The sequence below is a fragment of the Balaenoptera acutorostrata genome, chromosome 6 (genome assembly GCF_949987535.1).
Source record: "Balaenoptera acutorostrata chromosome 6, mBalAcu1.1, whole genome shotgun sequence".
NCBI lineage: Eukaryota > Metazoa > Chordata > Mammalia > Artiodactyla > Balaenopteridae > Balaenoptera > Balaenoptera acutorostrata.
In genome coordinates, this window is record NC_080069.1 from 59,708,171 (window position 1) to 59,734,367 (window position 26,197).

At 35.1% G+C, this 26,197-nt stretch overlaps 1 protein-coding gene across 9 annotated transcripts in view; it reads right to left on the reverse strand.

The window, feature by feature from the left end:
- CCDC171 (coiled-coil domain containing 171) overlaps positions 1-26,197 on the reverse strand; it is a 363,351-nt gene that overhangs the window by 250,223 nt on the left and 86,931 nt on the right. For all 9 annotated transcript variants that reach the window (XM_057549252.1, XM_057549250.1, XM_057549256.1 and 6 more), the window contains one exon: positions 21,080-21,218. In XM_057549252.1, the coding sequence (XP_057405235.1) occupies positions 21,080-21,218 (139 nt within the window). The remainder of the gene's footprint in view (positions 1-21,079; positions 21,219-26,197) is intronic.

Below are 26,197 nucleotides of genomic sequence, written 5' to 3' on the forward strand. Positions count from 1 at the left end.
TACAGATTCAATGCAATCCCTATCAAATTACCGATGGCATTTTTTACGGAACTAGAACAAATCATCTTAAAATTTGTATGGAGACACAAAAGACCCCGAATAGCCAAAGCAGTCTTGAGGGAAAAAAGCGGAGCTGGAGGAATCCGACTCCCTGACTTCAGACTATACTACAAAGCTACAGTCATCAAGACAATATGGTACTGGCACAAAAACAGAAACATAGATGAATGGAACAAGATAGAAAGCCCAGAGATAAACCCATGCACCTATGGTCAACTAACTTATGACCAAGGAGGCAAAGATATACAATGGAGAAAAGACAGTCTCTTCAATAAGTGGTGCTGGGAAAACTGGACAGCTACATGTAAAAGAATGAAATTAGAACACTCCTTAACACCATACACAAAAATAAACTCAAAATAGATTAGAGACCTAAATGTAAGACCAGACACTGTAAAACTCTTAGAGGAAAACATAGGAAGAACACTCTTTGACGTAAATCACAGCAAGATCTTTTTTGATCCACCTCCTAGAGTAACGGAAATAAAAACAAAAATAAACAAATGGGACCTAATGAAACGTCAAAGCTTTTGCACAGCAAAGGAAACCATAAACAAGACGAAAAGACAACCCTCAGAATGGGAGAAAATATTTGCAAACGAATCAACAGACAAAGGATTAATCTCCAAAATATATAAACAGCTCATGCAGCTCAATATTAAAGAAACAAACAACCCAATCCAAAAATGGGCAGAAGACTTAAATAGACATTTCTCCAAAGAAGACATACAGATAGCCAAGAAACACATGAAAAGCTGCTCAACATCACTAATTATTAGAGAAATGCAAATCAAAACTACAATGAGGTATCACCTCATTGGGCATCATCAGAAAATCTACAAACAACAAATGCTGGAGAGGGTGTGGAGAAAAAGGAACCCTCTTGCACTGTTGGTGGGAATGTAAATTGATACAGCCACTATGGAGAACAGTATGGAGGTTCCTGAAAAGACTAAAAATAGAATTACCATATGACCCAGCAATCCCACTACTGGGCATATACCCAGAGAAAACCATAATTCAAAAAGACACATCCACCCCAGTGTTCATTGCAGCACTATTTACAATAGCCAGGTCATGGAAGCAACCTAAATGCCCATCGACAGACGAATGGATAAAGAAGATGTGGTACATATATACAATGGAATATTACTCAGCCATAAAAAGGAACGAAATAGAGTCATTTGTTGAGATGTGGATGGATCTAGAGACTGTCATACAGAGTGAAGTAAGTCAGAAAGAGAAAAACAAATATCGTATATTAACGCATGTATGTGGAACCTAGAAAAATGGTACAGATGAACCGGGTTGCAGGGCAGAAGTTGAGACACAGATGTAGAGAACAAACGTACGGACACCAAAGGGGGAAAACTGCGGTGGGGTGGGGATGGTGGTGTGCTGAATGGACGATTGAGATTGACATGTATACACTGATGTGTATAAAATTGATGACTAATAAGAACCTGCAGTATAAAAAAAAAACAAACAAACAAAAAACAACTAATACTAAACTTTCTTTGGGTTATTTGTATGGAAATATGTTAATATAAATGTTTCAGACATTACATGAAATGTCTAAAAATCTTACATGTTCTCGTATAATGTTATAAGTCATAATTCTAGTTATTACTTTAAAATGTGTATCTCAGAAATAACTAAATTTCCTTGTCAATTGCATTATTGTGAACTTTCATCAAATCTTTAACCGTGGTCATTTTTAAGTCTTTTGTCATTTACAGACAGTTCTGGGTGTACTCTGATGCTTTTGCAAAACTGTTCCTATAAAAGGGTTTCATCTTCAAGGAATTCATGGAAAAGACTCTGACAAGTACAGGTCTCTGGTAACTGACTATATTGCTGAACTGAATGAATAAGCAGCTTCAGAACTCTAATGGAAAACTGATGAATTCATAAAAGTGCTAACAAAAGATCAAGATGAGGGGCTTCCCTGGTGGCGCAGTGGTTGAGAGTCCGCCTGCCAATGCAGGGGACACAGGTTGGAGCCCTGGTCCGGGAAGATCCCACATGCCGCGGAGCAACTAAGCCCGTGCGCCACAACTACTGAGCCTGCGCGTCTGGAGCCTGTGCTCCGCTACAAGAGAGGCCGCGATAGTGAAGAGGCCCGCGCATCGCGATGAAGAGTGACCCCCGCTTGCTGCAACTAGAGAAAGCCCTCGCACAGAAACGAAGACCCAACACAGCCATAAATAAATAAATAAATAAATAAACCCAAAAGTTAAAAAAAAAAAAAAAAGATCAAGATGAGAAAAAAAAAATTAATTACATGGGACTGAGTGAACTGATGAGGATGATTATAATTTTTGTGACTTTCTGTTTGAATTAAAAAGAAAAAATCCCACAAGGACTCAGAGGCAAAAAATATACAAATCAATTTTCACTGCAAAGTAAAGGACCTGTTACAGTGGAGGATTACTGGAATGAATGTCAATATTATGACATAGTATGAGTGTGTTTCGTGTTTGGTAATTGCAATCACTGTTGCTTTTGTTGTGGCCATCCATTTACAATGTTTGGTGTCAGTTTATTTATCTCTTGTAAAAATAAAATACAGTGTGTGTGTGTGAAAAAAAAACAACAAAAAAGAAACATTTATACAGAAAATCTGATGTAATCCACAAAAAGTTACAAGAATCATAAGTGAGTTTAGCAATGCTGTAGAATATAACATCAAAATTGAAATTCTATTTCTATATAGTAGAAGTGAATAATAAGAAACTTAATTTTTTAAATACCACTTATAATATTATAAGTAAATATGATATAGTTAGGAATAAATCTGACAAAAAAGGTGCAAGACCTGTGTACTACAAACTTCAAAACATTGCTGAAATTTTAAAGGGCTTAAATAAATGGAGAGATATACCATTTCAACGGTCAAATGACTCAATATTGTTAAGATATCAATTCTTGCCAATATGATCTATAGATACAATACACTAAGGATACAAGAAAAAAAGAAAAAAAAAGAATCCACCTGCCAATGCAGGGGACACGGGTTAGAGCCCTGGTCCGGGAAGATCCCACATGCCACAGAGCAACTAAGCCCGTGCGCCACAACTACTGAGCCTGTGCTCTACAGCCCGCGAGCCACAACTGCTGAAGCCCGCGTACCTAGAGCCCGTGCTCCGCAACAAGAGAAGCCACCACAATGAGAAGCCCGTGCACCTCAACGAAGAGTAGCCCCCGCTCACCGCAACTAGAGAAAGCCCGCGTGCAGCAACGAAGACCCAACACAGCCAAAAACAAATAAATAAAATAAATTTTTTTTAAAAAGACTGATCCCAAGGTTTTGGACTAGAAGAATTGGGCGTATTTCAGTACTTAAGTGAGAACAACGGAAGTAGAAAAGGTCTTATTTTGGCTATTTCTGTTTGTTTATTTACTTGTTTGCTTGTTTTTGGCAGGGACTGTAAATCATAAATTCGTTTTGATCATATTCCATTAAAATACCTTTACGAGACTCCCAGCACCAGTAGAATACCTGGCAAATAACAGACCCTAAATATATTTTAATTAACAAAGAACAAATAAAGTAGAAAAATACAGGAGGCAGCTGGACATACTGGTATAAAGCTCAGAAGAGAAGTCAGATATAGGCTTGGGAATCATCTAGGGATATGTGAAGCTTGTCTTGAGAGTGTTTGATGGGAAGAGAAAAGAGCCTTGGATAAAGTCTAAGGAACTCCAGAATTTAATACTTAGAAAAGAAAAAGTCAGCAAAGAAGACTGGAAAAGGAGGAAGAAAAACAGAAGAGGATAATGTCATGAAAACCAAGATTAAAAAAACATTTCAATGTCACCTGTCCCATGTCCAATGTCACAGAATATTCAAGCAAAATGGAGACTAACAAGTGTTCACCGGACATGGAAGTCACTGGTGACCATGATGAAATCTGTTACAACCCAGACTAGAACAGGTCAAAGGAGGAGTAAGCCTGTAGTTTTTTGTCTTAATTTAGTGAGAGATAAGTAAATGGAAACGGGAAGTTTAGACAACACTTTTTTTGGTAAGAAGAGAAGGGGAGATAAAGGGCAGTAGTTGGAAAGAAGAGTAGGGATGGAGAAGAGTTTTGGTTTTTTTAATAAGTGAGAAACTTAAGCATGTTTAAAAGCTGACGAGATAGAGGCACCAGTAAAGGAATGCTTATAGAAACAGAAGAAATGGATATAGATATTACAGGACAAAATTCATCTGTAAAATATGCAAAACTAATAATTCTTTCTTTAGACATCAGTTCAATTATCAGTTTTTTGGAAAAGCTATCTTTTACTCCCTGAGTGTATCAATTCCCTCTATTAGAATCTTCTCAGCACTTATTAGAGTTGTAGTTCCACATTTATTTGAGTAGGTCTTTTATTAATGTCTATCTCATTGAATTCAAGCTCAATAAAAATATGGTCTTTTATTTTTTGTCCTCGTCAATGTATCCCCAGCACCTAGACAATACTGAGTAGATAAAATAAGAGTTAAATATCATATTAAACATGCTACCAACATGCCATCAACAGAAGATTGTTAAATCAATTAGGATTCATCCACAATGACTTTAAATAGAAGCAGGAAGCTCTTCTTCATATCCTAATATGGAAAGATCTCTAAGCTATATCTTGGAGTTAAAAACAAAAGAGGAGGTGGAAAAGGTATGTTCTACTATAAAATAAACGATCCAATGTCCAACTGAAAGCCCTCTGAGTTGGGAAGTAAAACCAAACAAACAAAAACAAAACAAGACTTTAAATTTTCTGCATTAGCATATCATTAGTAACATGCTTTTTAATGTCGTCATATTAAACAAGTTAATATTGGGGGAAAAAAGAGAACAGTATATTTAATATGCTACCATTTTACTATTTGTGTAAAATTCATGTGTGTGTGTATGTGTGCATATCTGTAAATGTAGAGAGAATCGCTACACAGAATCACAAGAAAGTAGTAACTAGGGTTGCCTCTGGGAAGAGAATCTTGGCGGCCAAAGGTTGGGAAGAAAGAAATTTTACTTTTCACTGTATAACCTTTTATCTTTGAAATCTTGTATTATGTGTACCTATTACATTCAAAATTCAATTAGATTTTTGAAAAACTGCAAATAAAACAAGCCAACAAACAAACAAAAAACACTTTCCCATGGCAAATAAGCATGCATATTGTTAATGTGTTAGGAAACACTATGAGGACCAATTGAGCAAAGAGGCCCAAATGAAGATTTCTGGATATTATCAAAGTACAGACTCACTGATTGACGTAAGATTCATATCCATAGAAAAAGAAACACCAAATTTTAGTTATTAAAAAATTAAATAAGTAAAAGAGTCAAAATGGAATATATTATTACCAATGGGCACCAATCAAAGTTTATCTGAAAAACATAGTATTTATAAAGCACCAATTATATATATGTGATAATACATTGTAAAGTTATTTTTAATCATTACTTCTAATTATTAAACATTTAAGTATTCTATTAAATTCTTTGAGTTTATCTATATTATCCTTGTAGTAAAAAATCAAGCAATTGAGAGAAAGAAAAGGTAACTCAATCCTCATAGGTACGTTTTATTCAGAGTTCACTTTATAATTATAGAAATCTTAATATATAATTTTATATATAATAAAACTATATTTTATATAATAAAAATTTTATTTATATAAATATATATTATATACAATTTTAAATTCAAATAGGATTATAGTATATAACTTATTTTTTCATTCATAGTAGGTCTCTTAACACCTTTCCACATCACATTTTTTCAGTTGCATAGCACTCCATTGTTTAGATGAATTAATTTATCCATTGTAAATGAATTTAACCAGTCCCCTACTGCTAAGATTTATAGGTTATTTGCATTTTTTTCTACTAGTGACAATACTACAATATACATCCTTACATGTGTACTTCTATATCTTTGCATGCACATTCAAGTATATCTACTCAATAAACTCCTAGAAATAAATTTGATGGGTAAAGGGGTATGTACAACTATTTTTAGACAAGGGTTATCAAATTGCTCTCTAAAGAGTCCAACTTGTGTAAACTACCATGAACAGCAGAAGTGCCTATTTCCCCGTACCTTTCCAATGGTAAGCATTATCAACTTATTTTACTGTGTATTTCTTTAATTTTAAATAAGATTAAGCATTTTTTCATATGCTTATAAGCCACCTGTATTTCTTTTTCTGTGAACTGCCTTTTCATGTGCCCATTTCTATATTACATTGTCCACATTTTCCATAGTGATTTATTACAGTCCTTTGCAAATTATGGAAACAATCACTTTGTCATACATGTTGCAAATCATTATTGCCAATTTGTCATTTGCCTTCTGACTACATTCTTAGAAACAAAAATTTTTTAGGTAATCAAATTTATCAATAATTTGCTTTGGGACTTCTAGATTTTGTGTCGTACTTTCCTTGCTCCAAGATTATAAAACACTTGAATTCCCTTTTTCTTCTGGTGCTTTTTTTTTTAATTGGAGTAAAATTGCTTTACAATGTTGTGTTAGTTTCTGCTGTACAATGAAGTAAATCAGCTATATGTATACCTATATCTCCTCCCTCTTTATCTTCCTCTTTTATGACTCTGATCAATCTAGAATTTGTTTGATATAAGCAATATGGCAGGGACTTAGTTATATTGTTTCCTCTTATGTATAGCCAGTTATTTAAAAACTATTTATGAGATAATCTATCTTTATACATTGATTTGGCATATTGTATGACATTGTGATTTATAATAAGGAATATATATTTGATCTTCACCCATGGTTCCTGGCACATAGCTCCTAAAACCCTTGTAATTTCCCGTATAAGAGTCATAAAGGCATTTTTTGTTATACTATTTAGTTTTGCTCCCAGTTCCCGAAATAGCTTCAGAGTGATAAAGGTGAAATGGGTGTCAAAATTCCTTTCAACCACATCTGAGTTTTATGTTAATGAGTTGATTTTTGGAAAGACCCTAGATAACCTAAGGATGGGGGCTGGTTGCCAGGGGAACCAACCATGTGATTAGAAGGTTGGAACTTTCAGTTCCACCCCCCGCAACCTCCTGGGAGGAGAGAGAAGCTAGAGGTTGAATCAATCACCAATGGCTGGCTTCACTGGTGGCGCAGTGGTTAAGAATCCACCTGCCAAGGCAGGGGACACGGGTTTGATCCCAGGTCCAGGAAGATCCCGCATGCCACGGAGCAACTAAGCCCGCGAGCCACAACTACTGAGCCTGCGTGCCACATGCCTAGAGCCCATGCTGAAGCCCACATGCCTAGAGCCCATGCTCTGCAACAAGAGAAGCCACAGCAACGAGAAGCCGTGCACCAACACAAAGAGCAGCCCCTGCTCGCCACAGCTAGAGAAAGCCCGTGCACGGCAACGAAGACCCAATGCAGCATAAATAAATAAATAAATAAATAAATAAATAAATAAATAAATAAAATCACCAATGGCCAGTGATTTAATCGATCATGCCTACATAATGAAGCCTCTATGAAAACGCAGAAGAATGGGGTTCCAGGAGCTTCTGGATTGGGAAACACCTGGAGATGCCGGTAGGATGGCATACCCAGAGAGCATGGAAGCTCAGAGAGTCTTCCCACATACCCTGCCCTATGCCGTTCCCGAGTTATACTTTTATAAAAACAAACAAACCTGCAATCTAGTAAATAAACTGTTTTCCTATGTTCTGTGAGCCACTTTAGCAAATTAATGGAACCTGAGAAGGAAGTTGTGGAAACCTCCGATTTATAGCCGGGTGGTCAGAAACACTTGCAACTGGCCTCTGAGTGTGTGTGTGTGTGTGTGTGTGTGTGTGTGTGTGTGTGTCTGTGTGTGTGTGTGTGTTTTCAATTGTAGGACACGTAGCTGGTGTGGTAGAATTGCTTGGTGCGGGGAAATCTACACACACTTGGTGACTGCCAGTGTTCTGTGTGAGCAACGTTGCATGTAGAGAGAGGAGACACATGAGTATGTTTTTCCTCAGAGCTGAAGTTTTTTCCTTTATGCATGCAACTTTATCACATACTAAATTCCCATACATATTCATAGCTATTTTTGAACTCTCTGTTGCATTGATTTCTCTATTTTGTCAATATCAATTCTTAATTATGGTAACTTTATTTTTTATTTTTACTGAGATATAATTGACGTAACATATAATTCACCCAATTAAAGTGTACAATTCAATGTTTTTAGTATATTCACAGAATTGTGCCATCGTAACCACTGTCTAAATTTAGAACACTGTTGTCCCCACTAAAATATATGCCATATGCATCGACTGCCACTCTCCATTCTCCCATTTCCACACCCAGCCCCTGAGCAACCACCATTCTTATTTCTGTTTCTATAGATTTGCCTCTTCTGGACACTTCATATAAATGCAATCATAAACTACAGCCTTTTATGACTGACTTCTTTCACAAAGAATAATATTTTCAAGGTTCATCTGTGTTATAGTATGTATAAGTATTTTGTTTATTTTTATTGCTAAATAATATTACATCATAGGGATAAGTCACATTTTATTTATCCATTCATCAGTTGAAAAACATTTGGGTTGTTTCCACTTTTTGGTTATTATGAATAATGCTGCTACGAACATCCATGTACAGGTTTTTATGTGGATGTATGTTTTCATTTCTCCTGGGTATATACCTAGGAGTGAAACTACTGAGTCTTATGGGCACTCTAGGTTTAACTTTGTAAAAACCTGCCAAATGTTTTTCCAAAGAGGCTTCCATTTTTTACCTTCCCACCAGCAAAGTGTGAGGATTCCAACTTCTCCACATGTTCACCAAAACTTGCTACTGTCCATTTTTTAATTATAATCATGCTAATGAGTGTGAAGAGGCATCTCATTGTGGTTTTGATTTGCATATCCCTGATTAATGATTTTGAACATCTTTTAACATGATTATTAGCCATTCGTATATATTCTTTGAAGAAATGTCCACTTAAACTTTTAGCATGTTTTTAATTGTTATTTCTCTATTATTAAGATGTGAGAGGCATTTATACATTTTGAATACAAGTTCTTTATCAGTCACTTGATTTGCAAAAATTTTCTAGCACTTTGTGATTGTGTTTTCACTTTCTTTACAGTATCCTTTGAAGTACAGAAGTTTTTAATTTTGGTGAAGTCCATTGTATCTATTTTTTTGTCACTTGTGCTTTTGCTGTGGCTCCTAAAGAATCATTGCCTAAGAGTTTTGTAGTTTCAGCTATTCTATTTGGACCTACGAACTATTTAACTTTTGTGTAGGGGTTCAAATTCATTCTCTAGCTTGTGGATACCCAGTTCTTTCAGCACCATTTGTTGAAAAATATTACTCTTTTAATATAATTAACTTGAATTAACTTGGCACCCTTTTCAAAAACAATTTAACATAATTGTAGGGGTTTATTTTGGTACTCTCAATTCTTTTCCATTGATCTCTATGTCGACATTATGCCAATACCACACTGTCTTGATTACTATAGCCTTGTAGTAAGCTTTAAAATTGGGAAATGTTACTCCTCCAACTTTACTCTTCTTCTGCAAGATTATTTTGGCTATTCTGTCTCCTGCATTTCCATATGAATTTTACAATCAGCTTGTCAGTATCTCCAAAAAGCCAGCTGGGATTTTGATAGAGATTGCACTGAATCTATACATCAGTTTGAGGAGTACTAATATCTTAACAAGTAATAACATTAGTTCTTATGATCCATGAACATATAATGTCTTTCCATTCACTTAGGTCTTGTTTAATTTTTTTAAGTGATGATTTCTAGTTTTCAGCATACAATTCTTGTATGTCTTTTGTTGTTACTCCTAAGTACTTTATTCCTTTTGACACTATCATAAATGAAATTGTTTCCTTTATTTCATCTTTGGATTGTTCATTGCTGGTGTATAGAAATACAATTGATTTTGGCATTGATCTTGCATTGTACCCTGCAACCTTGCTAAACTTATTTATTATTTCTAATAGTTGTGTGTGTGTGAATTCCTTATAATTTTCTAATATACAAGATTACATGATCTGCAAATAGATACTTTACTTCTTCCTTTCCAAAATTAATGTATTTTATTTCTTTTTCTTGCCTTATTGCCCTGGCTGGAACCACCAGTACAATGTTGACTAAACATGGTGAGAGTATACATCCTTGTCTTGTCCCTGATCTTGGAAAGAAAGCAGTCTTTCACCATTAACTTTGATGTTGGCTCTAGGTTTTTCATAGATGCTCTTTCCCAGGTTGAGAAAGATCCTTTCTTCTCCTAGTTTGTTGAGCATCTTTATCAAGAAAAATGTTGAATTTTATCAAATTTTTTCTCTATTGAGATGATCATTTGGTTTTTGTCATTCTATTAATAAAGTGTATTAACTAGTTGATTTTCAGATGTTACACCAGTCTTACATTATGGGATAAATCCCACTTGATCATAGTGTAAAATCTTTTTTATAAATTGCTGGATTTGGTTTGCTAGCACATTGTTGAGGATTTTGGCATCTATACTCAAAAGGGATACTGGTCTGAGTTTTCTTTTCTTGCTATGTCTTTGGTTTGTTATCAGGGTAATAAAACTAACTTCACATAATGAGAGGGGAAGTGTTGCCTCCTATTCTCTTTTTTGAAAGAATCTGTGAAGAATTGGTGTTAATTCTTCTTAAACATTTAGTAGAATTCACCAGTGAAGCCTTCTGGGCCTGGACTTTCCTTTAAGAAAAGTTTCTTGATTACTAAGTCAATCTCTTTATTTGTTATAGGTCTATCCAGATTTTCTATTTCTTCTTTACCAGTTTTGGTAGTTTGTGTCTTTCTAGAAATCTGTCCATTTCATCTAAATTATCTAATTTGTTGGCATATAGTTGTTCACAATATTCTCTTTTAATTCTTTTATTCCTGTATAGTCAATAGTTGTGTCTCCTCTTTCATTCATGATTTTAATAATTTGAGTCTCCTCTCTTTTTCTCTTGGTCAGTCTAACTAAATGTTAATCAATTTAGTTATCTTTCCAAAGAATCAACTTTTGGTTTCATTGATGTCCTCTATTATTCCATATTATTATTTCTTTTGTTTCTGCTTTAGTCTTTATTGTTTCTTTTCTTCCACTTCTTTTGGGTTTAGTTTGCTATTCTTTTTCTAGTTTCTTAAGGTGAAATGTTAGGTTATTAATTTGAGGATTTTTTTTTTAATACAAGTGACTCCAGCTATAAATTTTCCTCTTAATCACTGTGCTAGCTGCATCCTATAAGATTTGTTATGTTGTTTCAGTTTTCACTCATCTTATTTCAAATAAGGTCAGTCCCCTTAAACAGAGCTGCAGAGCTCTTTCCCCTTACAGCCAGCCAGCCTACCCCCCTGGGCAGAACTCCTGTGCCACTGCATTGGAGTTGGGAGTGAGGACCCACTTTTCCAAAACAACAATCCTGCTCTCTAAGTGACCAAGTGCAACCCGTGGTGTTCTGGGGCAAGGGCAGTTGGCCCCAATATTCTTGGTCTGCCATGCCTGGGGTAGAACTACTACATTCCAAATGAAAGCTGGGTAGAGGAAGAGAGATCTGGTCCTCTCAGCCCTGCTTGCCTGGAATAGAGTTGCTACAACACAGGGGTCTGACAGATGAGAAATTCCAGCAGTGTACCTCTCCTACAATGAAAGCATAGCCCCAGCCTTGGAGCTAGAGAGAGAGGAAGGGATCATCCTCTTGGCTGCAACAGCCCAGGGTAGAGGTTCTGTAACAAGGAGCAGGGGGTAGAAAAGGGGTTATGGAACCCGCCATCACTCAAATGCCATACTCTTGCTGTTCTTACTGAAATTTACTAGATTTTCTTATTTTCAATAGCTTTAGATACAATTTACATAATTCATCCATTTAAAGTACACAATTCAATGGTTTTTAGTACATTCATAGAGTTGCTCAACCATCACCACAATCAATTTTAGAACAATTTCATCACCCCAAAAAGAGATCCCATTCCCATTAGCAGTCACGCCCCATTTTCTCCCAATCCCTTCAGCCCTAGGCAACCCTAATCTACCTTCTATCTCTACAGATAGCCTACTTTAGACATTTCATATAACTTGAATTATAGATTATATGTCTGGCTTTTGTGTCTGGTTTCTTTCACCTAGCTTAATGTTTTCAAGGTTTATCCATTTTGAACCACTGATCAGTACTTTATTTCTTTTTATCCCTGAATAATATTCCATGTTATGTTTTTACCAACTTTTGTTCATCCATTCATCAGCTGATAGACATTTGGGTTGTTTCAATTTTTTTGCTGTTATCAAAAATGCTGCTATGAATATGTAGATGTATATTTTCATTTCTATTGGGTATATACCTAGGAGTACAATTACTAAGTCATATGGTAAACTCCAATTTTAACATTTTGAGGAACTTCCAAACTATTTTCCAAAGTGGAGGCATCATTTTACATTCCCAGCATAAGTGTATGAGGATTCCAATTCTTTCACATCCTTGCCAATAATTGCTATTACATGTCCTTTTTATTACAGTCATCTTAGTGTATGTGATACAATATGTCATTATGGTTTTCATTTGCATTTTCCTGATGACTAGTGATACTGAGCAGCTTTTTATGTGTTTACTGGCCATTTATATATTTTCTATGGAGAAGTCTCTTTTCAGATCTTTTGTCCAGTTTTCGATTAGATTGTCTTTCTATTGTTGAGTTATAAGAGTTCTTTCAGTTAAAACTCCTTTATCAGATATATGAGCTGCAAATATTTTCTCCCATTCTATAAGATGTCTTTTTACTTTTCTGATGGTGTTCTTTGAGGAACCAACGTTTTTAATTTTGATGATTAGTAGATTTTCTTGAATGAAAGTTTCTCCTTTGCCCTTAGGACAATTTTCAGAGCTTTATATGGTTGGTTTTTTGTTGTTGTTATTTTAAATTTTTCACCAATTAAATTTTTTTTTGTTAGGTTCACCAAGCTCCTTACTCCATCATTTCAGAAGTTCTTCCCTACAATATATTTTAATGTCCTAAAGGTTTAGTATCCTAGGACTTCTTATTCAGCATTTTCCTAATATTATCATAGAAGTATATTTCCAGAGGAAATCCAGCATCATATTCACAAATTACATGCATATACACACACTCTATTATTTCAATACATATATTATCTTTAATGCTCACTGAAAATCCTGCACAGTAGATATTATTAGCACCATTTTACAATGAGCAAACAGATTCAGAGGGATAATGTCACTAAAGGTCACACAACTATTATGAGATGGAGTTGTGATTAAAACCCAGATCAATCTGTCGCCAAAATATATGTTTTTCTATTATGAAATGCCAACTGAGGCTAAGTCCCCATCAATCTCAAGGAATAGAAATTTACATAAGTATAAATGTAGAATTCCAGAAAAATTGCATACTTGGAGTCAGCTTAATATAAAGGTTCAATTAAATTCCTAGTTCAACAATAATTCTTCTCTTTCAAGTGTAGGGTTCAATCCTGACTAAGCAATGAGCTAAATATGTGAAATAAGTCAGACAGAAAAAGACAAATACCATATAATCTCACGTGTGGAATCTAAAAAACAAAACAAATAAACAAAACAAAATGAAAACAGACTCATAAATACAGAGAACAAATGGTGGTTGCCAGAGGGGAGGAGGGGGAATGGGTGAAGTAGGTGAAGGGAATCAAGAGGTACAAACCTCCAGTTATAGAATAAATAAGTCACAGGGATGTATTATACACCATAAGGCATATCATCAATTATACCATAATAACTTTGTATGGGGACAGATGGTTACTAGATGACTTACCATGGTGATCACTTCATAATGTATTTAAATGTTGAATCACTATGTTGTATAACCTAACATAATATTGTACATCAGCTATATTTCAATTTTAAAAAGATGAACTAAAATTTCAATACCATTACAGTTTGAAACCAAATTTAATGTCAAATTAGCCAGGAAACACTGATTAGTGTAAAATGTTTCAAACAATAAAGAAAAGATTTGATGAATGACAGGCTTAAAAAGAATTAATTAACTATGCCTTAAAGTTGCTATTCTATTTATAATTAGTAGTATTATAATTTTCTATAGAGATATCTGGGTCATAGTCTCATAATATAGCCAATACAAATTTTACTTACATCTAATAGGTTTATGAACCAGGTTATGACCGGAAAAACTGTCCTTTTCATTGTTTTTTACTGAAGTAGAGTTGATTTACAAAATTGTGTTAGTTTCAAGTGTACAGCAAAGTGTCCTTTTCTTTTTACAGTTGACAATTTTTTTCCTAATAAATTGTTTTTGTTTTATAAATGAAGCTTCCATTCTTCATTCATATAGAGAAAACATTTGGGACTTTTTTTAAGTGTGGATTGCACTTACATTTAAATTTTGTTCTCAAAGCTGTTAGTTCTCTTAGTAGCCTTTTGATATGCAAGAAATTCTAGAATAAAAACAGAACCTACCAGCTAAATAAACAAAACTGCTGGGTCAAAAACAAAGTGCAAAGCAAGATAAAATACTAAGTTTCTAATTTTTGATTAACATGCTTTATTGTGTCACATAAAGAGTAAGTTTAGGTTAAATGTTAAAATGCTGATTCAACAAATTCTGTAATTCTAAACATGCTCAGAAGTTTAAAAGACAAAATGGTAGGATAAAAGAACTCACTTCTTTTTGCCTTGGACATAATTCACATAAAGAGTTTATTACCCTAGGAATAAAAGTTCCTTACTGCTATGTTGGCTAACCAGATGATGTTCGGATGAACATTTATTGATCACTCACCATGAACCAAGGACTACTTTATAGATGTCATGATGAATCTACAACAAGTGTAGAAAGGGGACTAAAAATATCAAAATATTCAAAGAAAGTTCAGAAACATTTGTGACTCACAGACCTTAATATACTATTAAAGAGGAGTCAAGGTTGGTTATAGAATATCTTTAACCAGAAAGAACAATGAGATGACAAAGAACTATGTAGTATTTCCACCTTGGTACACTATACACACTGCTAAAGTAAATGAATTTCTGGCTTAATCTAACATGTCATTCTATCATCTTATCTTTCTTTGAGCCTATAAAAACTCATCCCTCACTTTTGCTAATCATGCATGAATATCATAAATGGATATGCATGTAAATAAAAATTTCTAACACAAACTCGTGAAAAAAACATTAAAAAGCATATGCAAACATTTATATCTAGAAATTAGCCAAATGAGCCCTGCTGATCTGCAATGGAAAAGTTGACTCAAACCATAAATAAGAATAAAAGAAATTAAGGGGAACTGTTAATAAGGTTAAAAATTATAGAAAAAACAAACAGGTAAAAAATAAATACCTTTACTTAGTCAATGGATTTGTTTAATGAAATTAGCATTTTAAAAGTAGGTTGAACTTTTGTAGCAGTGATACATAACACCTATAATTTCTGGACAGTTTTGAACTCACATAAGCTTTTAAATTAGTTTAAATATATTTTAAGCCATTACAAAGGAATTCTGAAAAAGACAGAGGAGCATCAGAACCTGCAACCGACATCACATACTTATGCTCCACCTCTCACCTTTTCATCTTATCTTCCACCCAGTTACCACATAGGCAGCCCATGTAAGGACTCCAGGAGAGCTTGCTCAGCTAAACTGAATTTGATCTGGTTAGCTTTCATAATCATCACCATCTGCAGCTTTTCCTTGGATCATATTGAAGATAACTAATCTCTCTGATTTCTTCATAAAACAATTTACTATTTCTTTTCCTCCCTGCTCATCTATGCTGCTTCCACGGATGTGAGCATTCTATGATCCCAATTGCTTATGGCATATGATGAACTGTCACCTTCCCTTACACAGCTTTACACTTAGTTTATTTTTCAGAAAATGCTACTGTCCAATCTCAATATAGGCCCTGACATATAAACATCTCCCTCTATCTCTATCTTTCTCTCTCTCTCTCCTTCTCTCTCTCTCTCACTCTCACACACACACACACACACACGCACACGCACACACACAAACACAATACCATTTTATTTTTTCCCAGGTCAAAAATGAGATTTAAATTTTCAAAACTTAAGAATATATATATTAATAAATTTCAAAAAGCTTAATAAAAAAGTTGTATGGCCACATTATAAATTTAGGAAGCCAGTCATATAATGCACATTTAAATACACAAATACAAACATACACACATTTGAGAAATACTATTTAATAGTATTAAATTTTTAAGGACCACTAAGAGAGACAGAAAGTGATGTTTATATTAGCAAAAACAATGTTTATATATAAATACTACTCCTATTATTGGTAAAAAGCAGGAATCAACAAATTTTTAGTAAAAATTCAGAATAGAATTTTTATTAGCCCATTAGTTTTGAATGCCTCCTGCAAAATCAGAGACATGTCCTTCTAAAGCAAACCTAACTGATCATTTGATGCAAAAATATTATCAAGAAACTTTTACTTTACCACAAAGCACAGCAATCAAAGCACTTGCCAAAATCCTATCTAATCCTAGCAATCATTATTATTATATAATCAGTCAAGCCCCCAAAGTATAGGGAAAAAATATACACTTGACCATTTTCAATCACAAGTTCTTTAGAGAATAAAATATTCTTTGAGCAAAACCTCATGAGAACTAGAATTCCCTTTTCAATATGTGGTCTCTCCTAGAGTTGTAACTAAATATTACTGAGTGGCAGAAAAACAAATCTCAAGAAATGATGGACTTAAAAAAATTTCATTGTGGAAAGCACAAAGCAAATCCTAATAACACCAATTTGAAAATGATAGCTCCCCTGCTTCAAAAGAAGCAGATATAAAAACTCACAGTAAAAAAAAAAAAAAAAAAAAAAAAAAACTCACAGTAATGACTAAAAGACCCAACTGGATCTATTGAATCTCTGATGGGCTTTAATAAGCATGATCACTAAGCAGCTTAAACTTGAAATTCGGTTTTAATTAGCAGTTGATTAAATCACTATTAAATTCATAGAATTTAAAATTAATAGTTCAACTTTAATCAAAACTTTTTAAAGCCAAATTCAATAGTGTATAACATGGAACATGAAACTAATTTTGTTAAATCCTTAGATGTCCTATGTTGAAATTCTATTAATTCTATGACATTAAAAATAATAATAATATACTACTCATTTGCTAATCATATCTTCTAAATCCACACCTTAAATAGGAGTAATTTCACGAATATAAAAGTACAACTAATGTTGGCTGGGTTTATATTCCTTAAATATCAACAAAAGACTCAACATAACCAGTTTGAACTTTTCCAAAATTATGCTCTATATTTTTATTCTCTCTCTTGAAACAGGGAAGCTATCACGTTGCAACTGGCTTATTGACACTTTGTATATCCTGACCTGGATAATCTCTACGGTTTCTTCCAATTCTGAGAGGCTATGAGACCTTAGGTTATACAATTGCTATTTTTAAGTCTCAAAACTTCCTGAAGCCTTTGCATATATTAATAATACCTTGATCTCACTAGTAAACCTATAGAGGAAAGTGGCTTTAATTTTCTCTTACAATGCAACATAGAAAATAAAGACCAAGACTTGAATAATGGCCATGAATGTGACCTAAGCTAGAAGACAAGCGGTTACCTCAAAGGGAGAGGAAAATTACCTGTAGCTAACTTATGCTTCCCATCTATATTCTATAAAAGCTGAAACTATTATGTTCAATAGAAACATAACTGTAGGAAAGACACACTAGGGTACGTAGGATCATAGAATGTCATTAAAACAAAGTTTTATTTCCAAAAACAAAAGGTAAAAGCCTGTTCTTTAGGCATTTTCTCTTCAGTCAAAAACAATTATGAATTCAAAGCAAAAATAACAGACTGTGAGGATGCAGAACTAAAAAAAACTCCATTTTTATGGTTTAAAAATTTTAATTTGACAGATATCTCTTTAGAGAGAAATTTATAAGATTCCCCTCCCAACTCAAAGGCCACTAACCTACAGAAAAAATAAAAGGAAATAAAGGAATATGTACCCAAAAAATGATTTAGGAAAAGCTAGAGATGAGTTTTTTAATAAAAAATAAAACACTGTACTTACTATTTAAAGTAATAGTATTTTCATTAAATATTTTTAAAATTTCATATTATGGTTGCGTAAAGAGATAGAAAGCAACTGTTCTAAAAAGAATAACACAGAACAAGTTAAAAGAGAAAGCTAATAATAAGGAAGGATAAAAAGAGGGGGACAAGAAAACAGAAAGATGGAAGAAAATAAGACATAAAGCTAGGGCTTTAAGAGAGATGAAAAAACAGAGAGGAGCATATAAATAGTTAGGCTGAACCATGTGAACTGTAGATCACTTAGGCTGCAACCTGAATACGTTTCTGAACATCCCAATGGCTCTTCCACCAGTCAGAACAATAGTGCTTTATAGGCTGAGTGCCAATGGTCCAAGCAAGCAAACAGTGGTTGCTAGTGAGCTACAACTCACCTTATTTCAGACCAGCCACCAAATTGTAAAAGTTAAAAAGTAAAAACCTGTTGGCACCAAGTAAATTATTTTTAATCACAAAGCACCCTGAATTCAGTGGTGAATTCAGCCTGTCGTCTTTTATCTAGTCATTGGAGTGCTAGGAGACCAAAATCAGGAGGATTCACGCAACTTATATTGGTGACAATGTCTTCACCATTGCATTCTCAGTTATAACTCACTTTCCAAACTGCTTGATTACAGCAAGACCAAGACTCAGCTCAATGACTCTGACGTGTTTTTCTCCACCATGATTCACCCTCCTGAACCAGGAGTGAGAAGTGGGATAGCCCATGACGTTTAGGATGGCACATAACAGTGAATAGGCACTACAGCATGCCACACAGAGAGCTCTTAGCTTTCTAAAATCCCACATCCAAAGAACTCAAACTACAAATTCAACCACAGTGCAAGCAATGATATCAATCCCTTTATCAGAACAAACTGGATATCCTGAGTTAAATGGAGACAGAGTTGAACATTAGAGGATATACAGACATTTGTTATGGGAAAAGAAGGAGCATTTCAGTCAATGTGGGTCAAAAATATGAACAACCAAAACAGAAGCAAGAAAGTTAAGAAAATATATAATTTGTTTAGGAAGCCAAGAGTACTCTAATGTGGCTGAAGCAAGACAGATAGAGGGCCACCTATCTGTATATAATATTGGGTCATTTGAAAATGATAAAAAGTTTAAATGTTATCCCATCATTACTTTCTTTGTCATTGTTACCTTTCTAACTAGGCAGCATTGATTTGGCTACCACTTCTTAGTATAACCCTGAGTTTCCATCTTTTTTGGACAAGGAAAAAAATATTCATTTTCCTCAGTAACTAACATGGCTAAGAGTTGTGGAATATAATTGAAAGTGAAGTAGCCAAGTCTCTGGGGAAGGTATGTACGTGGAGAACAAGACAAAGAGGAAATAGGGTATTACTATAAACTTTATGCCCTCCCTCTTGGGGTTCCGAGCAAACTGCAGAGTAGGAGTATGTGCATCGACCAAATAAATCCATCCAACAAATGTTTATTGAGGCAAGTACTACTGTGGAATCTTGGCATGTAAAATGAAGTTAGCCTCAATGCACTCTCAATCTCTTGGCAGAGATAATACACATCAGATTTTGGTGTTATGATAAAGATGCTAAACTAAGAACTAAGGAAACACAAAGTTGGGAGGGGGCAGAATTCTGACTTTAGGTGGATGAAAAAGTAGGAAAAGATGGAACCATAGTAAGCGTCACAGACTGCAAAATTTCAGAGCTGACCATCACAGGATAACATAGGAATTTGTTAAAAGAAGAGAATGAGCATTTCAGTCAATGTGGGTCAAAAAATGAACAGTCTGAACAAACGTAAGACACTGTGAAGATATATAATGTGTTTACGAAGCTGAGAGTACTTTAATGTGGCTGAAGCAAGATAAAGAGAGGGCAATGGCAATAGAAGAAGCTGGAAAAGTTAACATAGAGCCACAAAGAAAAGGGCCTTAGATTACATGACAAGAAGCTGGACTTTATTCTGAAAGCAACAGGGAGACACTGATGGTTTTTTAATAAATGGAGGGTGACAAGAGCAGATCAATACTTTAGAAAGATAAATTTGGTGATGGTGTGAAGGCTCGATTATTGGGGAATGGAGACAGAGTGATCAGGTTCAAAATGATTATAAAAGGGAGTCTTTGGGGCTTCCCTGGTGGCGCACCACAACGAAGAGTAGTCCCCGCTCGCCACAACTAGAGAAAGCCCATGCGCAGCAACGAAAACCCAACACAGCCAAAAATAAATTTAAAAAATAAAAATAGGGCTTCCCCGGTGGCGCAGCGGTTAAGAATCCACCTGCCAATGCAGGGGACACGGGTTCGAGCCCTGGTCCAGGAAGATCCCACATGCCGCGAAGCAACTAAGCCCGTGAGCCACAACTACTGAGACCGCGTATCACAACCACTGAAGCCCGTGCGCCTAGGGCCCGTGTTCCCCAACAAGAGAAGCCACCGCAGTGAGAAGCCCACGCACCACAAGGAAGAGTAGCCCCCGCTCACCTCAACCAGAGAAAAGCCCACGCACAGCAATGAAGACCCAACACAGCCAAAAATAAAATAAATTTATTATAAAAAAAGGGGGGGGGGTCTTTGAAATCATTAGATCTACCGATTATAAACCCTAACCCCACCTCCATCTAGGTAACATTGTTTTATGCACTTAAAAAAAAAAAAAAAAAACCTGAATCAATTTCAAAACACTCTGTAATTCAGACTTTCCACTAATTCATTTAGTTTTCCCAATTATTCCAAAGAAGAGAGGTTTTATTATGTATAGCTTTGTTGTAAACAGCATCTCCAGTTTTGAAATTTTATATCAATGTCACTAAAATTACTTTCATACAATTATCTCATGGCATGTAGTGAGAAAAAAAAAACCTGTTAAACATCAAATTTGACCCAATAAAGTAACTGTCATAGGGTTTTCTTTTTTATCCTTACCATTACAAGTTCTTCCTGTAATTCACTGCAACTTTTTTCATTATACTGGAGTCTCTTTGAAAGGTCTGTAATTACTTTCTTCTGTTCCTCGATTTCTTCATTTAGTTTCTTGTTTTTGGAGAAATACTCTCTTTCTAATCTGAAAAGTTAAAGTGTGAGAGCAGGTTTTTCAAATATGCTTTTATCAGGTCCTATTATACAACTTTAACACAAGTGGCAGATGTATTATATATCATGGTTTCATGTCCAGAGGTTTTAAAGGTCACTTCTCATTTTTTCAAATAGAATTGTACATTCTTAAATGAAAGACTCTAAAGGAATAATAGCCCCACTTTTTGATAGCAGATATCTGTACTATACCCAAGGTTGTAAGCAAAATAGATCTGGTTAGTGTTGATTCACCACTATTTATGATAAACAAACCCCACCCACCACAGTTCAATTAGCTCAGAGACTGCCTCAAAACAGAAAGCAGTCCTAGCAAATGATTTTCAAATTAAAGTATAACATTAGAAATGACACAAATGTTTCACTACTGAATGTCCATGCAAGTGGAACTGGTGTGGTGACATGGAAAATCCAAAAGCAAGAATAATCAAAAATCATTCATATTCACTGTGAAAACATAAATTTCTTTTCAAAGGATTTGCTTGACTATTTGAATTTTGCTCAGGCTAGCACTAAACTGTATTTACATTCTTGTTTGGACATAAGATGACAAGCAGTTCGGAAGTATTTTAGTTTAAATTTTGCTGTAGATAATACACCAAATGGATAATTTTAATTCAAATTAAAGTGTTGCCGCTATTTTTAACCTGATATCTTCCTGATAAATGTAGTAGATCTGTTTCCTATAACTTTTAAGCTGTAATATGAGAGATAGGGTGACTCAGTACAACTAAATCCACACTACACTCAGGCTATAATCAAATGAAGAGCTAATTTTTGAATAACACATGATCTTACTCTGAACAGTCAACATTTCTTTCTTTAGGAATGGAACAGAGACAATTCTAGTGCCAACCTTTTGGTATATTCTTCCTTGAATCAAGGATATTCCACGGCAGAGTGGGTAAAATTTAAACATGTATAGATTAGATAAGACATTGATATCAACTTCCCAGAAAGTAAAACTAAACAACAAAAATGGATCAAAGTAGAGAAAAGATAAGAAAATCAATCCAGGAATCCCAACATATAAATAACAGAAGTTCTAGAAACAGAAGGTAAAGAAAGTGGAAAGGGAGAAATCAGCAAAGTAATAATATAAGAGAATTTCCCAGAAACGAATTATTCAAATCTCTATAATTGAAAGAACTCAGTGAGTGCCCAGCATGAATGAAAAACAATCTATGCCAGGCCCATCATCATGAAATTTCAGAACAGTGGGAACAAAGAGAAGATTCCACATTGTGTTCATAGAGTACAGAAATACATATTATTAGTATTATTTTATCATGTGTTACAATGTAACACCAATAAACCATTTCTAGATATTTGCCTGTTTCCAGACTTGGTAACATATACACTCTATACAAGTTTCCAGAGGAAAACACAGGCCACATACAAAGATCAGGAATCAAATGACTTCAGTCTTCTTGACACTAGAACTGAATAAACAGCCAGCTAAACTATGAAAAAGGGTAAAGATCGGGCTTCCCTGGTGGCGCAGTGGTTGAGAATCTGCCTGCTAATGCAGGGGACACGGGTTCGAGCCCTGGTCTGGGAAGATCCCACATGCCACGGAGCAGCTGGGCCCGTGAGCCACAACTACTGAGCCTGCGCGTCTGGAGCCTGTGCCCCGCAACGGGAGGGGCCGCGATAGTGAAAGGCCCGCGCACCGCGATGAAGAGCGGTCCCCGCACCGCGATGAAGAGTGGCCCCCACTTGCCGCAACTAGAGAAAGCCCTCGCACGAACCGAAGACCCAACACAGCCAAAAATAAATATTTAAATAAATAAAGTAGCTATACAATTAAAAAAAAAAAAAAGCACATATTTATTTAAAAAAAAAAAGGGTAAAGATCAAGTAAAGACATTTTCAGAATGCAAGCTTTAAAATTTTTCCTCTGATGTATAATTTCTCAAGAAGCTACTTCACAAGGGAGTAAATCAAACAAGGAAGATGGGCACGAGATCAAGAGATCCAATATAAAAGAGAAGTAAAGGGAATGCCAACGATGATGGTGAAGAGAAGTCCTGGGATGACTGTGACAGGGAGCCTATAAAACAATTTGTCCAGAAAGGAGGAGGTGGAGAGAACAGTCCAAGAGTGATACATCTTACAACAAACTCAAAATGATAGAATTTCTGAGGTATAGAAACATAATGAGAGATTTTCAATTTTGTTAGACAGTTTAAGAATAACTTAGTGATTGGTGCACACAAACTAATCCAACATAAAATGAGACAATTATTAACTACTCATTCGTTTGATGATTCAGCAAATCTTTACTTTGCAGCTCTTGTGTACCAAGCACTAGTCTAGACTTTGGGAGATAGCAATGAACAAAACAAAGTTCCTCTCCACATACGAAGACAGACAATAAACAACAAAGAATATAATAAAACGTTGTATAGAGTAAAAATAAAGATGAGGGACCAAAAAAAATGTAGAAAAATACACCAAAATACAACCCTACTGAAAGGATGGGAGGAAGGAAGAAATAAGTGTGTGCTGTGTGGTAGAAATGTACAATGTAGATAAATAAGTTGAGGCCAACAGATAACATGTAGAGGTGGAAGTTGAAAAAGTGGCACAATATGCATGTTATTTAGAAATACAAAGTTAAATATCAGAAGAAACAGCTATAAGAATTAAAATTGGTTGCTTCAAAGGAGCAGAAACTGGTCGTAGAAAGCAATGGGGTACCAAAATGTGGTTTTTCATGAGCTTAAAAGCACTATTTTACTTTTTAGATTATGTACAAGTGCTAACTTTATTAAAATCAAATTTTAATTAAAAAAATTATTACTCAGCAAATATAAAATTAAATGCACCTGTTATTTGGTGCTATTTTATAAATAAAGTCCAAGTTGAGTCCACTGAAATGGGGAACATCCCTTGCTGTCAGTAATCTCATGCACAACTCAAAGAAGTTGGCTCCTATGCTTCTGCCAACAGCCCCACCCAAGGGGAATGAGTAGGGTGGGAGTAAACTGAAGGTTCAAGGGAGCCCCAGTCTCTTTGAATCCAATAGAGAAGAGTCAGGACTTGACAGATGGAGGATTTTAGGCAAGAAAGGAAAGGGAGAAGAAGGAAACTTGTAGTTAAGAGCCGTTCTTTCCTACTGGATTCCCATTTTGTTGTTGTTGTTATTGTTGTTTAAGAGTTCAGCTAAGAATTTGACAACAGTACAGCTATTTTAACAAATAGCCATCTTCAGGCTATCTTTTACCAAGAATATAAACAATAATAGTGCCACAAGTTATAATACTGGGTTGGCTAAAAAGTTCTTTCAGTTTTTTCAGTAATTTGGCTCTAGTACACCTTACTTGTCTTTAACTTCATTCCAAACAATTTTGTTAGACTGTATTGTGACAGCTGTCATATCAGCGTGCATTTAAAAGAAACTTATCAAATTTGGTGAATTTTTGTGTAGCCATTTGGATATTGAATATGGAAGAAAAAAGCAACATTTTTGGCATATTATGCTTTATTATTTCAAGACAGGTAAAAACGCAACTGAAACACACAAAAAAGATTTGCGCAGTGTATGGAGAAGGTGCTGTGACTGATCAAACGTGTCAAAAGTGGTTTGCGAAGTTCTGTGCTGGAGATTTCTCGCTGGATGATGCTCCACGGTCGGGTAGACCAGTTGAAGCTGATAGTGATCAAATCGAGACAGTAATTGAGAACAATCAATGTTATACCATGCGGGAGACAGCCGACATACTCAAAATATCCTAATCAAGCACTGAAAATCATTTGCACCAGCTTGGTTATGTTAATTGCTTTGATGTTTGGGTTCCACATAAGTTAAGCGAAGAAAACCTTTATGACCGTCTTTCCGCAGGCGATTCTCTACTGAAACGTAACAAAAACATTCCATTTTTAAAACAAATTGTGACGGGTGATGAAAAGTGTACAATAATGTGGAATGGAAGAGATAGTGGGGCAAGCAAAATGAACCACCACCAACCACACCAAATGCCAGTCTTCATCCAAAGAAGGTGATATTGTGTATACGGTGGGATTGGAAGGGAGTGAAAACCAAACAATTAATTCCAACAAGTACTGCTCTCAATTAGACCAACTGAAAGTGGCACTTGACGAAAAGCATCCGGAATTAGTCAACAGAAAATACATAATCTTCCATCAGGATAACGCAAGACTGCATGTTTCTTTGATGACCAGACAAAAACTGTTACAGCTTGGCTGGGAAGTTCTGATTCACCCGCCATATTCACCAGACATTGCATCTTCAGATTTCCATTGATTTTGGTCTTTACAAAATTCTCTTAATGGAAAAAATTTCAATTCCCTGGAAGACTGTAAGAGGCACCTGGAAAAGTTCTCTGCTCAAAAAGATAAAAAGTTTGGGGAAGATGGAATTATGAAGTTGCCTGAAAAATGGCAGAAGTTAGTGGAACAAAATGGTGAATACATTGTTCAATAAAGTTCTTGGTGAAAATAAAAAATGTGTCTTTTATTTTTACTTAAAAACCAAAGGAACTTTTTGGCCAACCCAGTACTTTTGTACTTCTTTTTATACTTTTGATTGATGTATTTAGAAAAATAAAGAAGTCCCTAAATACTGAATGTAATAAAATAAATAAATTTAGATTCAGTCTGTTCAGTATCATATCCTTGACTAGCATTATTTTAAACTAAATTTAAACTTAAACTAGATTTAAGGATTATCAGGATCTTCTCCCTACCATTGCCCAACAATCAGTTACCACAGCTAATGAAGACCTGACATGTTGAAGGGAATTCCCTGGCGGTCCAGTGGTTAGGTCTCTGTGTTTTCACTGCCAAGGGCACAGGTTCGATCCCTGGTGGGGTAATTAAGATACCACAAGCCGCACAGTGCGGCCAAAAATTAAAAAAGAAAAATTTCAAGTATAAAAAAAATTATTGAAAAATTTTAGTTTTATACTATAAGTTTTCAATGGA